Consider the following 14,817-nt stretch of genomic DNA (forward strand, 5'->3'; position numbering starts at 1 on the left):
AATGAGAAAGTGATCGAAAATTTATAAAATTCTTAGGATTTAGATTATTAAGTGATTAAGGAAAATATATATATATATTATAACAATTAATATGTTTATATATAATATAAAATAATTAAATAATTAAATAAGGGAAGTGTTTGTAATTTGGAACAAGTTGCTCTGCGTGAATTGCTCTCAAGAGGAATAAGTGAAATACATATATATATATATAATATTAATATATACTATATTTTTGGCATAATACTTGATATTGGCATGTTAATATAAGGGCAAGGTGCAGCCACGCGTACAACTCAATTTCCAACTCATTTGAAATTAAGTATGGCTAGCCTAGGGATGTGTGAGTAACTTGGCTACCAAGGTTTGCTTGCCAATTTAAAGGCCATTTTGGCCAGAGCACTCGCGTGAAGCAGAGAAGAAGGAGGAGAAGAAATTGGAGAAAGAAAGGCGCGGCCGGCAGGTTAAGGAAGAAAGGAAAATAAAATAAATTAATGAGATTTTGGAGGTTATTTAGTGTTTAAAATATTTAGATAAGTGGGTAAAATTAATATAAATATTATATATATAAACTATAAATTTTATATGGTTAGATTATACAGTTTACGCGGTTAGAATTAACTTATTTAAGTCACCGTTGTATTAATTGTTAGGAAACGTTTTACTTTGTATCGGGAGCACAAGAGAGACTGAAATCAGTCGGTTTCAGGCAAGCTCCTAACCCTCTCCTCATGTTCTTCATTTTCTGTAAGAGTCTTCGTTATTTTTCATATTTTAAACCCTCTCTCACCGTGACTCGGTTTTACGCATAAATAATAATAAATCCGCGTAGTAACCACTTTATGGCTTATATTTTGTTAATGAGTTTATTGTTAATGGATTGAGTTAAACAGTGATGTTATGGTGTCATTTATTTCGACCGTCACGGAACCTCGTATCGCTCCGCTTTCCTTGGGAATGATGCTGAATCTATTGGGGCTAGGTTCTTAAAAGAGTTAGATTATGGTTTAATGGAGTTATATTAATAATTTGTTATGAATGTGGAGATGGTTTTCTGTATATGAGAAGAGATGAAAACATGAATGACATAATGGTGTCTATGTTGTTGTGGATAAAGTGAGCGAAATGATGAGTTTTAAGTGACGAGGTTTAATGTTGTCTATGTGTGTCTTAAGAGTATGGGTACAAAGTCATTGACTGTTGATTGTGGGTTGTGGCAGTGGATGGCTGGATGTATGGGCGGCAGTCATCGACTGTTACGATGAGCGCTAGACGGGCCAGAAGAGCTAGTACTACCAGATTCCCGCATTGGCTTGTGCATATCATGATGTGTGTGCTGCATAGGGCTTGGGTTGCATTCACTTAGGGACATGCTTTGTGTGTGATGGGATGTGTGAGCATCTACATGACCCAGTTGATCTAAGAGCTAACCTGGGTTCTCTAGATGAGCCGGTGCATTTAGAGGCATTTCGCATCTGTGAATTCTTATGTGTGGGCGTAGCATGGCATGATGCTTGGTTTTATGGGGGCCTTGCAATCACGTTTATGCTACAAAAGCCATTGCGTTTCCTATTTGTTGCACTGCATGGTGAGAACGTGCGGTTTTATGTGTTGAGAATGGGTGATGAACGTGGTCACAGTAAGACCTTGGGGTGAGACCCACGGCGGCGTGGTTCACGATAAGACCAGGGGTTAGAGTCCCACGGCAACAATAAGAGTGGGGGTTAGAGTCCCACGGCAACAATAAGACTAGGGGTTAGAGTCTCACGGCAACAACAAGACCGGGGGTTAGAGTCCCAAGGCAACAACAAGACCGGGGGTTAGAGTTCCACGGCAACGAAAGGATAAGACGATAGTGACAGGAAAATGGACGTATAAGGGAAATGGAATGGTAGCCTATAGAAGGCTGCCAACATGTATGTATTTCGGACTTGGGCGCCAGTGCGTGTTTTATGTGGGCCCCAATGACCGTTTATGTGAAGTTTATTATATGTTTATCCATCTAGAAGTAAAGCAGGTATTGGGCATGGCATGACATGACGTTGCATTAGCATGAATTGTATGGGGTGTTATGGGAAGAGTCTTGTCTGTACCCTTCAGCCTTTCTTTCATGAGCTTGCTGAGTCTCGCGACTCATGTTTGTTTTACATCATTCCAGGTAAGAGTATCCTAAGACCGCAGGTGTATACGCGCAAAGTTGGGTCCAGATAGTCGAGTCATGATAGTAAATGCAGAGCTCTCTCGAATCTAGATCCTGGGTGTCGTGTGTCTGGATCAGAGTAATGTTTTATGTTTGTGAAATGGAGGTATGTTATGTAGGCCCAAGTTGTGAATAGTTATGTAAAAATGATTATAAGATGTTATGGGATTTAAAAGTTATGATTTTAGTAAGGGTGGTGCCTGAGCTCTTAGTTGTATTATTATTCTATATCACTCAAATAATGACCTCCTCACGGATCATCTATTTGCGGTAGGGGCTCCGGGAGACGGGCCGTTACATTATATAAGGAACATCCTCTTTGAATATTATGAAATTCTAATAATAAAGTATTTTTAAAAATATTCTTCTTTTATGTTGATTTAAAAATAAAAATTAATCATATTAATAAAATTTGAACTTATAATACTGAAATAGTAATTGATTTGGTCAGATAAGTTATTAGCGAAAAGGCAAATTTTATATCATTGTAAGTTAGCAGCACATCATGTCATAATTCAAATGTGTCTCGACCCAACTTAATCTCTATCATGACAAGAGTTGGACTTAAATTAACCTAACCTTGAGTTCTAAAAATAATTTTACTATTTTACCTAAAAATATTGAAAAATAAATTATGAACATAAATGTTAGAGTGCGACAGATTATGTTCACTAATATAACCCCAATTAATTTTTACTAACGAGGTGGGGGTGGGGCTTTCTCCTCAAGAAATTCACTCATCCCGTTTCTCTCTTCTTTTTTTTCTAAAAAATTCTATCAGTATCCCATAAAATTGCTCTTCATAGCCCGCACTTTGCCAAATTTTTCATCAATTTTAAAATTCCTATTTTACCCCCATATCCCACTATTTCCTCCGACCACCCTTGACCAACACCTCACCTCTCTCTTTCTCTCTCACACCATATACACACATACACATATATATATATACACACGGGCTGCAGCCATGGCTGTTGACCCACGGCCATTAGTCGACCCCCCCCCCCCCACACACACACATACACACTCTCGATCTCTCTCTTTTTCTATGCAATGGCCGCGAGGGGAGTTGACACCACTTGTTGACCCATCGTGGGACCCTTGCATCGCGGGGTTCAGGGGTTTCTTGAACCCCCGAATCTCGCTATTAAGGGGTTCGAGGGATTCCCAAATCTCACGATGCGGGGGTTCGAGAAGCCCCCAAACCCCGCAATGCGGGGTCTTCCTAGTGGGTCGGCCATTGCTGACCCACCTTGACAATGGTGGTGGGTTGCCGACCCATCTCGCAATTGTCGTAGAGAGAGAGAGTCGGCCACGACCCCAGCACACACATATGTCACACACCTATATAAATATATATATACACACACTAGAAAGAGTAATTCTTTGAGCTACTAATAGAATTTCTCTTTTTTTCTTACTTTAGCATCACTCTATTTTCTCTTTCTTCTTTTTCCTCGTTCCAACAATTGTTTCTCGTCGCCACTATCTTACTTCTCATCCCTAGTGCATGACCATCGCTACATTCTCCCTCATCCCGCAGAGGTGAGATGATGATAGAAAAAGAGACGCGATAAAAGAGAGACCGTGGAGAAAGAGAATGGAAAAGAAAATTGACTGGGTCCTACAAAATTAATGGTTAAGTTCACCCTGTTAAAGGGTTGAACAAAATCGCACTCTAAATCCCACAGCAGACGCAATAATAAAGAAAACAAGGTAAAAGACTAAAGTGATTCTGAGAGAGAGAGAGACACCGCAGACTCAATTATTAGCAACTTTCCAAATTACCACACATCAAAACCAGGGGCCATGCCCCCTTCACTTCCAATCCAATCCCATTCCCCCACCAGAAGTTGGAAAATATCCTCTCCTTTAATAAACTTTTACCATTTTTAATAATACTAAATTTTTGTGAATTAGCCTTGATGTTCAAATGATATACTGAGTCCTGTATTTAATTCCAATCTTATAATATTTTTTTAAATTTCTTTAGTAGTCTACTAAATTATAAAAAAATATATATATATCAAGTTTCAACTCTTTTTTTTTTTCAATTTTAAACTTAATTTTTAATTTTATGAATTCAACATTTTTGTTTAGTTTCATTTCTAAATTACAGGTTGCTGCTATTGTTAATTGTTGATTTAACAGACCATATTATTGAAAACTTTTTTACGGAGGTGATGAGAGCTTGCTATTTTCATCTAAAATACACAAGTAAAAAGCAATTATCCCATCAAACATATAGTCAAAAGCTGTGAGATGAATGGTCCCACAATTGTGTTTGGCAGGCTTTATGTTGGCCCAACAATATAGTGGACCATTGGACCTCTGGCCCAGTCCAATAGAGAACTCTACACCCGTTCAATATTGAATACGAAATTAGCTTCTTTATCAATCAAGCTTCTCACAATCCAATCTTGTCTTCAATGCGGAGCCCTTGTGTTTTGCTTCCTCAATTCATTATAGAACTTCATTATGAAGTCAGCCGCCTTCTCATCCACGCGGTGATCTCCTTTGTCGACGTCGCGCAGCGGAAACGGCGAGTCCGTCACCCTCAGCTGCCGCACCAGTGGCGTCCGCCCGAACCCCGGCAGCGCCGGCGACGAAAGCTCGCTGTAAATCAGTTCGCTCACCGCCGGGCTCTGCAGGAAGGCCGAGATCGCCGGCGACGCCCCGCCCTTTCGGGCCAGCATCTCCAGTTCCCTCCTGACGGCATTGGCGTCGGCGGGGAGGACTAAATCGTCGTGGGTTGGCGGCGCTTGCGCGCAGGGGAAGAAGTACAGCTGGGAGTTGTGGTGGCGTGGGCGCTTGGCGGGGCTGCTGCTGCAGCTGAACTCGTACTCTTGTGGGCCGCCGTAGAAGGAGAGGCGGCCACCGTCGTGGGAACGGGTGGCGGAGTGGGGGTGGTGGTGGAACATGAGGTTGTGGAGGATGGCTTTTCCGGCGATCTTTCGGCCCTTCATCATCATGTTGAGATCAAGCATGAGCTTGGGCCACTTGGAAATTCCCTTCCTGACCATGAGCAATATCACCTTCACCATCTGCCTTACCTTCTTCGCTAACACTGGTATATTCCCGTCCTCCATCGATCTCTCTATATCTTTATTTATCTGCTATATTGAATTCTGTGTTTTTTACAATGAGAGAGAGAGGGAGAGAGAGAGAGAGAGAGAGAGAGAGAGAGGAATGAGAGAGAGAGGAATTATATTCTGAGTTGAACGGAAAGCAAGCAAGGGAGAGGAGCTCTATATAAAGGCAGGCATGGCGAACCGGACGAAGCAACCCAAGGGTACTTTCTACTTTATAATATTAATTAATATATATATTTAATCAAACTGTAGAAAAGTGAATGGATATTTCGTGTGATTTTATTGATTATTGTATTATTTAATATTTATTAATGGGTGGAGTAGTGATTAGGCGATCGAAACCCAAGTTCTCATCCCCACTTTGCCCCTCCCCAAAATTGATTATATCTTCTTAATATGAAAATGGAAAATACATATAATCATCACATTAATATCATGTCAATGTTTTAATTATATATATATATATATAGATAGATATACGAATACTACATGATAAAAGCGTGTGTGGGTGGGAGTATATGCTTTTCTTCTCTTTTCAATTTTTCCTGGACAGTGTAGAGAGTACGTACGTACTTCATCGCCCTTTTGAAAATTCCTTTCCATTTATGTGATTTGCAATGTACGTACGTAGTTACATTAATTAATTTGTGACATAATATATACTTCACATATCCATAAAGATGATATATGTCACTCATTACAAAACATAATCATATTTAATTTGAAAAGTTTTAGTTTAATTAGGTGGCGTCCTCTATTAAAATTTCATCACACTCACACTACTATATAATGGCTTCATTAATATTTCATTTCCTATTATTTTTGGAGTTAAGAGTTGGTTGTACGTACCTTTCATTTTAATAATTAGCAAATTATAAGAGAGATATTGCTCTTTTCTTAATTTTACCAGAAAATCCTTAATTATACACAAAGTCCTCTAACCCATATATCATATATCAATTCAAACAAGCAATTCTATCATCATCATTGATAACTCTCTTTTGATTTTGTGTGAAATTATATATCAAATATTAATATATATAATACATATACAAAGTCCTCATTTTCTTCTAATTAATATACATGAGACACCTCTCTCTCTCTACATTTATATATATTATTATTAAAAAGCTTAATATATACAACCCTCTTTTAATAATTATAAAATACAACGCTTGATTTCGTAAAACCTATGTGTTAAAAGACCTCTTAAAAATATGAAAGCATGTCATCGGACACATATATAATTAATTAAGGATTTAACTATTTTAATGTGTAGCCCATTGGCTTTACTTTTTCTAAAGCTGAACCACGGAGGACATAATGATAACTCCTCCAATGGGACCTTTTAGTTGCCAAAAACATTGACTTTTGAATTTTTGTAATAAATATAATTAAAATTTTTAATAAATTTGTTTTATAATTATTAGAACAATTAATATTATATAAACCAAATTCTTCTATAAAATATTATGTAGATGATACTTTTAAGGGAAAATACAATACTTAAATTGCACTTATTTAGTAATTACGTATCGAAATTAGGATAAATTTGATATTAGAGTGAAATTTTTATGTTAAATTTTCGTGTTTATTTGAATTGAATTAATCAAGTCAAGGGTAGAAAAAGGAGAGGGTCGGCCCAACCAACTCCACTTTGTCTCCCAGCTGTCACTTCCGAGCACAAGGACCGGACCATGAAAGTTACAGACCCCCACCTTTCGACACGTGTATGTCAATGTAGCACGAAACCACCATGCGACTCTTGAAATGACTTCGACGTTAAGGAAATCCGTTGGTGTTATATTCTCATTGGGCTTCCAAAAACGGAAAGTAAAAGTTGCCAATTTTATATTTTATTCGCTCAAATTCCAAAGAGGCCCTGCAAAGTGGAAACAAAACCTTGGAGTTGGAGGTTGGTTTAGGAATATTATTGGTACCGAATTGAATTTTATATTTTATAATATTGATTATACAATAATAAAATTTTAAGATTTATATTAATATCTAACATATTAATTTTATCTTTGATTTCTTCATTTTAATTTCTAGTTAGTTTTGGCTCCAATTTTGTTCATCCATTTCTTCTTTTTCTTCACTATTTTTTTTTTTTCTCTTTCTCTCTGTTTCAATGCAACCTATCAACGATGACTTTTATTGTTTTATTATTTTTAAATTTTTTATTTTTAGTCAAATTTAATTTAATTAACTGTTTTAGTAATGAAATGGGTGTTTGAACAAAACAACTAAACTACAAAGATTTCTAGAAATATGTTTAAAACACAAGTGATCTCTCTACAAATGACCTAAATCACAAAAAGTTTAAATGTAATTTACTAAGACAAAAATTATATGAAAATAACTAAATATAAACCCCTTTTATGTACTGCATTTTGAGTGAGGTCACAGTGATATATATATATATTTTATATAATTTTAATGATTCATTCAATCTTTAAATCACGTGACAAATATCTATCACATGTGCATGTCCGGCGGCTTATGCGTAGGGCCCAATAAAGAAGGCCCAAAAATATCCCTAATAGGTTTAACGATCATATGATTAATATGTTACTATTAATTCGATGAATTATGAGTTCGTTTCTCCTCACCATGTATAAGGGTTAAAGGCTCAATTTATGATTTACTTCTTTTGACGTAATTAAGAGTATGAACACCGGGGACCGTGCAAGAGCGATCATCCCAAGAAGCCCTAAAATTAATAAGTAATTAAAATTTATTTTTTTTATGTTTTAAGATACAAAACTATTTATTTCATTTTACAATGATTTTCTTTAAATTCATATTCTGTTTATTTTGTTATTTCATTTGAATGATGAGACACCACAACTTCGTAAGCCTACGAATCATTTTTTCAATATTAGATAATGTATAGTGAAATTTTATTTTGACGAGCAAGTGCTCAACATCCTAAATCTACAGATCATTTTTTAATATTAGACAATGAATAATAAAATGTAAACTAATAACAAAACGGAAAAAAAAAAAAGACAAGAAGCAACATTATTTTAGGAGAACAATTTGATAAAATGATTTTTTGGACAATGAAAATTTCATCTAAAAAATCTACACTGACCTCGGCATTAAAAAAAAAAATAAATCAATGAATTTTTAATTTGCAAGAGATAAATTCTTCACATTTTTTGTTTATTTAATTTTCACATATTCAGATTTTTTTTCTCTTGTTTATATTGGTAATTAAAAAATATATATTTTTTAGACTTAAATATAAAATTTTAATTAATAATTTTACATCTCAAAAAGCAAACAAAGAAAGAATTAAATATTTTTTAATATTTATTTATATTATTAAAAAATGAATAAATTAACTCTTATTTAGGATATAAATATTCTTAAGGCGGTCCTGTACGTGTATGTACATACATACTTTCTCTTATATGGCAGACTTTGAGAGCCCAATTTGTAGGGTTTTCTATCACGAGCGGGGCTGCCAGCCCCACTTTAGCAAAACATTCGTCCCATATATGTCAATCCATTCCCAGCTCTTCCGTTTCCACTCATCTAATATATTTAACCATTATATAATTAATAATAAACCTTTTAGGTTTACGTGTGTAATTGATGTACGTTTACTTGATTGATACGTACTCCATAAGTAATGTGTTGTATTTTGTAATTGTGTGAATATAATAATAAGAAATTCATCCTCAAACATATAAAATTTTGTAAGAAAGAATATCGTTAGAGGGTTAAAAGACGATCCCCATACATACACTCTAATACTTAAGTTAATAGATGACAGATTATTAAAAAATTTACTAAGCACTTGATATCAATAAGAATAACTTATTTGAAGATATAAATCTTCCTCTATTTACAAAAATAGTTTCTCAAAAGAGATATGATTTTTTTTACTGTGTAATAAGGACTATTAACAAATAAATCTTATTTGTTGAGAGATTTTTAAAATGAACATCAGAAATAAATTATACATTTTTTTGGCGGGACTAGTCTCCCTAGCTAGAGACTCAATCAAGGGAGATGTTTGTGACCCTCCCGAGAGAATTTGTTGGGAGGCTTATTGGAGAACTAACACAAGGAGTGCGATTTTGTTCACCCCCTTCGGGGGTGACCATCACCCTCACTATTCATGTGAGGGTGAAAAGCAACGGAACGGCTTGGAATAGTTTTTGATTGCTGTTCCGTTGCTTTTCACCCTCACATGAATAGTGAGGGTGATGGTCACCCCCGTCGAAGGGGGTGAACAAAATCGCTCTCTAACACAAGGGAATATTCGAGAGACTATTTCGTGTTCCTTTGTCTACCCTTTTGCCTATATCTTTGTTTATTTTCATTTTCCTCCTTTTTTTATTTTATTTTATTTTTTAGTTATTATACACGTCATATATATTTGAATTGCTACTAAGAGCTTGTAGCCTATATTGTTGTATTTCAAAATACAATTATTTTATCTAAAAACACAATAATCACAACATAATCAATATCAAATAGATTCTTAGAACAAACACCAACAAAAACTTTTCCTTGTTGCTCGGTTCAATGCAAGCCTGTAAATTAAACATATCAGATCTAAACTCAAACTCAACTCGATCCAATCTATTTAATTGAATTTGATATTAGATATAATTTTATTTACTCATCTGAAGCTAAATTTGATTAATATTATATATTATTATATAATGTATTTTAGGTTATGTTGTCTATTATATAAAAGTCAAATTACTAAAAAAAAACCTTAATTTTAATTTTTATTTCATTTTTAGACCATAGTTAATTTTTTTAAACTGAGAAATATTGATGTGAGTGCTACCTCAACAAGTAAGTGAGCAACCAGCCACCCAATATATACTAAATATTGTGTATAGATAAAATTAAATATATTGAAAAATGGGCAGCACCCGGATGATGGGTGGCCAAGCCATCGTCGGCTACACAATGAGGGTGACGGGTTCTTTCTTCATCAATCAGTGCTGGGGCAACTCATCATTCTTCTCATAGAAACAACAACGGTTTTGCTCTTGATTGATTTGGTTGAGGTCATGTCTTCTCGCTGTTGGGTTGCTGTTCACTGACTTTCGCCTTTGATTGTATTTGTTTGATTGATGGCAAGGAACGAAAAGATCTCTCACATCGCTGTCCTTCGTTGTTATCGACACGCAGAGTGGCCACCAGCCAGCCACTGCCTCACATTCCGCCCCGACATCAGTGCCATTGCCTTTGCGATCGATGTCGCACCTCTCTCTCCACTAACCATCGGCGCCCACAACCAGCCCCCGACCAACAGTCACCAATTATATATATATATAAGTATATTTCATGGCTGGCCTGGTGGGGTGATATATTTTATGCATAAAGTTTAATTCTTAAGTAAGACTTGCTCGAGCCTTTACGTATTATTATAGATTATGCATGCAATGACATATAATGAATAATTGGTACTTTTTATTTTAATTAAATTTCATAGATGAGATGAGTCTTACACTTAATTGATTCTCTAGATAATCGAATCGAATCGAATCTAAAGTGGAGTTTTAAGACTGTGTTCAACCCTTTGCACCTCAATTTGAATTTGCATATGTGCATGCCTTCTTAATTTCACAAAGCTAATTAGGATTCGATTCGTTCTAACTCTTTGGCGCAGAGGGTGAAGGGCTAAGATTGCTAGCTAGGCATATACTTTTCTTCCCAATTTTAATTATCTTCCCATGATCCCATCCCATGCATGAAGAAAATACCACCTGAAAAGACTAAATTGTCCCTCCACAATTACTCTATTTTATTCTTTTTAATTTTATAGTTATTAATTCCGAATTTTCTGTCTAGGTTTTCTATTTTGGGTCAAAATCTCTATTATATATAGGTTAGTCGTAACGTATATAAATAAATATATATACACACACTCTAATGTTTTTATTAAATATTCTAATAAAACGAAATATGCACGTACGTACTCAACCTTTGTGGCTAAAATATTATAAGTTTGAGTAATAAAAATATTTTTTTATAAAATAATAATAAGATTGTGTACAAAAATGACGTCTCTTAGCTATTAATGTAAAGTGTGGAATTTTGTACATTTGAGACGTCGTTTATGACTCTAAAAGAATGTGGTCCATAGAGCTAGCCTCATAGACTAAAAAAGAATATAGTCCATGAAGCTTTATATAATAAAAATGTCTTTTTTAATAAAAATAAAAGAATGTTCAAGCAAAAAAGTAGTTATAAACTAAAGATCGTTTAGATTCAACCCAAAGCATGAAAAAAAGAAAGAAAAAAAACCAATAACATACCCACGAGGAAACAATATGATAAATAATGAAGTGACAAAACCCATCATTAAACCAATGTTGTAATAAAATTTTTGATAAAACTCAACCATTAAACAACACACACCAAATAAAGGGTCGTTAATAACCGTGCAAGAAGGACTCCAAACACGAATAAAACATGGATCATATTCTATGAAAAAATATAGAAAAAACCTATTTATAGCTTTAGAATCCTGGGTGACATTTTAAAACATATCAAGGGTCAAGGCCTTTCATCTTTTACTAAATCCATCAACAAACATTGAAGTTTCATCTGAAATCCAGGAAGTTAAAACTAATTAATTACCCCCAAGAGGATACACTTTTTACTTTTTCACTGCAGTCAAAAGCTGCGAAAATAAAGACGACGACCTCCAGTTGTTTCTGGGCAGGTTGTTCGTTTCCGCGCGGCCCGTCTGCTTCACCGCCAAGCCCATCCCAAAATGGTCCGGCCCATCAGTATAGGGATTGAGATACTTGTAGTAGAGATATATCATGTGCATTATGATAAGTCACGTGACAAGGCACGACGGCCACTGAAACTGAATCCAATCCAATCTAATCTAATCTGTAGCCGTATCCCTGACCCTGAGAATCGAGCGGGCGGATCGGATGGTTAATTAATTATAAGAAAAAGAAAGCAGTTAAATGTCATTTAAAGCCCTCTCCTTTCCCCTTTTTATTTCAGGATGCTCGTGATCTCTCTCCACTACTGATATAAAACCTGTTACAAGCACAAATATTGGAGGGAGGGGTTAGTTTTTTTATTTATTTAATTAATATTTCAATATTTCTTAGATCTATATATCTCCTTATGTGGTGTGGCAGTTGATTTTGTCACAACAATATGATCAAAGTATTTTTAGAAAGATTAATTAATTAATATTAAATTTAAATGAATGAGAAGAAATAATAATAATAATAATAATAATGATATATATATATGTTTAATTGTAATAATGTTTTTAGAAAATATATAATTAACGCACTACTTTTATGTATGTGAGTAACAATATTTGTCATTATGTTCACATGATATGATATGATGGCAGTGGTTGCTCATCACTTAATTGTTCCTCGATCCCTCTACGTACCCTCTTCCCCGCAGAAAAAAATGGTAGCCAAAGATTAATTATGTGGCAACAGTAGAGCTACCTGTGAAGGCAGGCAGGCCGGCATGCAACTTGGTTTTAAACCTAATATATTATATTCGATCTTTACCATGAATATTATTATTGTTAAAAGAAATAACAAAAGAACTTGTGAATAAAAGCATGCAACTTGGTCGACGTACTAAAGTCCTAAACCTAATTCTGCAGCATATATTATAATAATTGTTAAACGGAAATTTTTGGATTTATTATTTCACTAAAGTCCTAAACCTAATATCATTATTTCAGTACTATTTGATGATATTGGTTACATGAATTTTATCTTTTTATTTATTTTTTTGTACGTCATCTATTAATTACTAAATGAGTAATTAAGAAGATTAATTAGGATATGCCAAAAGACACTCCCATGCATTAATTCTACTAACTAATTCTAACTAAGCTAATAATGTTCGTGAGTTTAGGTATATATAATGATGGTGACAACTTTGTTCAAAATTCATAGTATAGTGACAGGGCAGCTTAATTTTACGAACCCATTAAAAGTTGAAAGAGATTCGAAATTAAATCCATTGGATGGCTTTCCTTTTACAGATGCTCATGAAAAATCTAGCAAGTTCACGATGATCGTACGTACAGTGACAAGCGATCTTCCTTGGTCCACAACTTTAATTTCCATGGCTTCGCTTCCAAAGCCGATCGAGACAACCATCCACTATAAAGCACACCACAGTTCTCACCAATTCTCCCCCACGAAATTAAGAAAGATTAATCTTCGTCAAGCTCACTTCAACTTCCAATTGAGATTTCTCATTATTAATACTATTATTATTATATCCCATCATCACATATGGCGCCTCACGGAGAAGCCATTCCCAACATGCAGCAGCCTCCGAGATTAGTCAAAGGCAGCAGCAAACCCAACTTCACGAGCAAGCAGCCTCAACGGCTCTCAAAAGAGGGCCTTCAACGAGCCGTCTCCGACCTCTCCTTCGAGCTCAGCAAGGAGGCGGCTGCCGCTGCCGAGATGAAGGCGCTGCCTCCGATATCGGAGGTGGAGGAGGCCAAGTGCGAGTGCTGCGGCATGAGTGAGGAGTGTACGCCGGGGTACATAGAGCGGGTGAAGGCCAAGTTCTCCGGCAAGTGGATCTGCGGCCTCTGTTCCGAGGCCGTGAAGGAAGAGGTGGAGAAGAACGGCGGCGGGAGATCCCGCGAAGAGGCTCTGAGCAGCCATATGAGCGCCTGTGTTAGGTTCAACAAGTTCGGTAGGGCTTATCCGGTGCTCTTCCAGGCTCAGGCCATGAGAGAGATCCTCAAGAAGAGCACCGCCAGGGCTAAATCCGTCAGCCCCAGAGACCAAAAAGCCGGGCTTAAGCCCGGTGGCATTGCCCGGAGCTCCAGCTGCATTCCGGCCATTACTAGGGGGATGAATGACTTCACAATAGCAAACTGAATAGAAAAATGATTTTTGGGACGACTCAATCAACAAACTAAGTCAACCTAAAAGTCGCGGTCCAATTGATTTATATCAGTACCCATGGCTGCTAGTCCTAATAATTAATTCTTTGGCTTCACTGTTCAAAACCCTAGCTTGCACCCTTTTTTTCTTCTCTTTTTCTTTTTTCGGATTTTTTGGGCAACCTTTAGCTTGCACCCTTTCAGGGTTTTTTTGGGTTGTATATGCAAGTCGCCATTTTTTTGGGCCATATTCCTCGGCTTGCAGAACCAGAGACCAATTGATAACTAGGCTAGGGTTTTTGAATTCATTATAACGGCACTTAATCGTCTTCAAAAACATGCATGGCGTTGGTATTCTTAATCCTGACTACTGGTGGCTAAGCTTGCGCAGATCAGTGTTGTACCCGCATGCAATTAGACATTCTTAGACATGTACTCTCCTAAGCCCATATATCCGTAAGGTCTTTAATTGTTTGTAATATTTATTTATTATTGGGAGTATGTTGTCGTTGTGTTATTCATTAATCATCTTGATATATGCATAATAAAATTATTGTTGAGAATTTTTATAATAGATGATAAGTTTCATTAATTATATATATACGTCATTAACAACTATGTATAACTTATATATATACTACTAT

The 14,817-nt window shown here is 35.8% G+C and overlaps 2 protein-coding genes across 2 annotated transcripts; one reads left to right on the top strand and one right to left on the bottom strand.

Moving 5' to 3' along the window:
- Positions 1 to 4,328: 4,328 nt before the first annotated feature.
- LOC127795238 (uncharacterized) lies at positions 4,329 to 5,409 on the bottom strand. Its single transcript, XM_052326785.1, has one exon. The coding sequence runs from the start codon at positions 5,287 to 5,289 to the stop codon at positions 4,627 to 4,629; it is 663 nt and encodes a 220-aa protein (XP_052182745.1). The 5' UTR covers positions 5,290 to 5,409; the 3' UTR covers positions 4,329 to 4,626.
- Positions 5,410 to 13,483: 8,074 nt separating this feature from the next.
- Positions 13,484 to 14,736, top strand: LOC127795468 (uncharacterized). The gene has a single exon (XM_052327155.1). It carries the CDS (start codon positions 13,566 to 13,568, stop codon positions 14,166 to 14,168), a length of 603 nt encoding a protein of 200 aa, XP_052183115.1. The 5' UTR covers positions 13,484 to 13,565; the 3' UTR covers positions 14,169 to 14,736.
- Positions 14,737 to 14,817: the final 81 nt, after the last annotated feature.

This window comes from Diospyros lotus, chromosome 2 (genome assembly GCF_014633365.1).
Source record: "Diospyros lotus cultivar Yz01 chromosome 2, ASM1463336v1, whole genome shotgun sequence".
NCBI lineage: Eukaryota > Viridiplantae > Streptophyta > Magnoliopsida > Ericales > Ebenaceae > Diospyros > Diospyros lotus.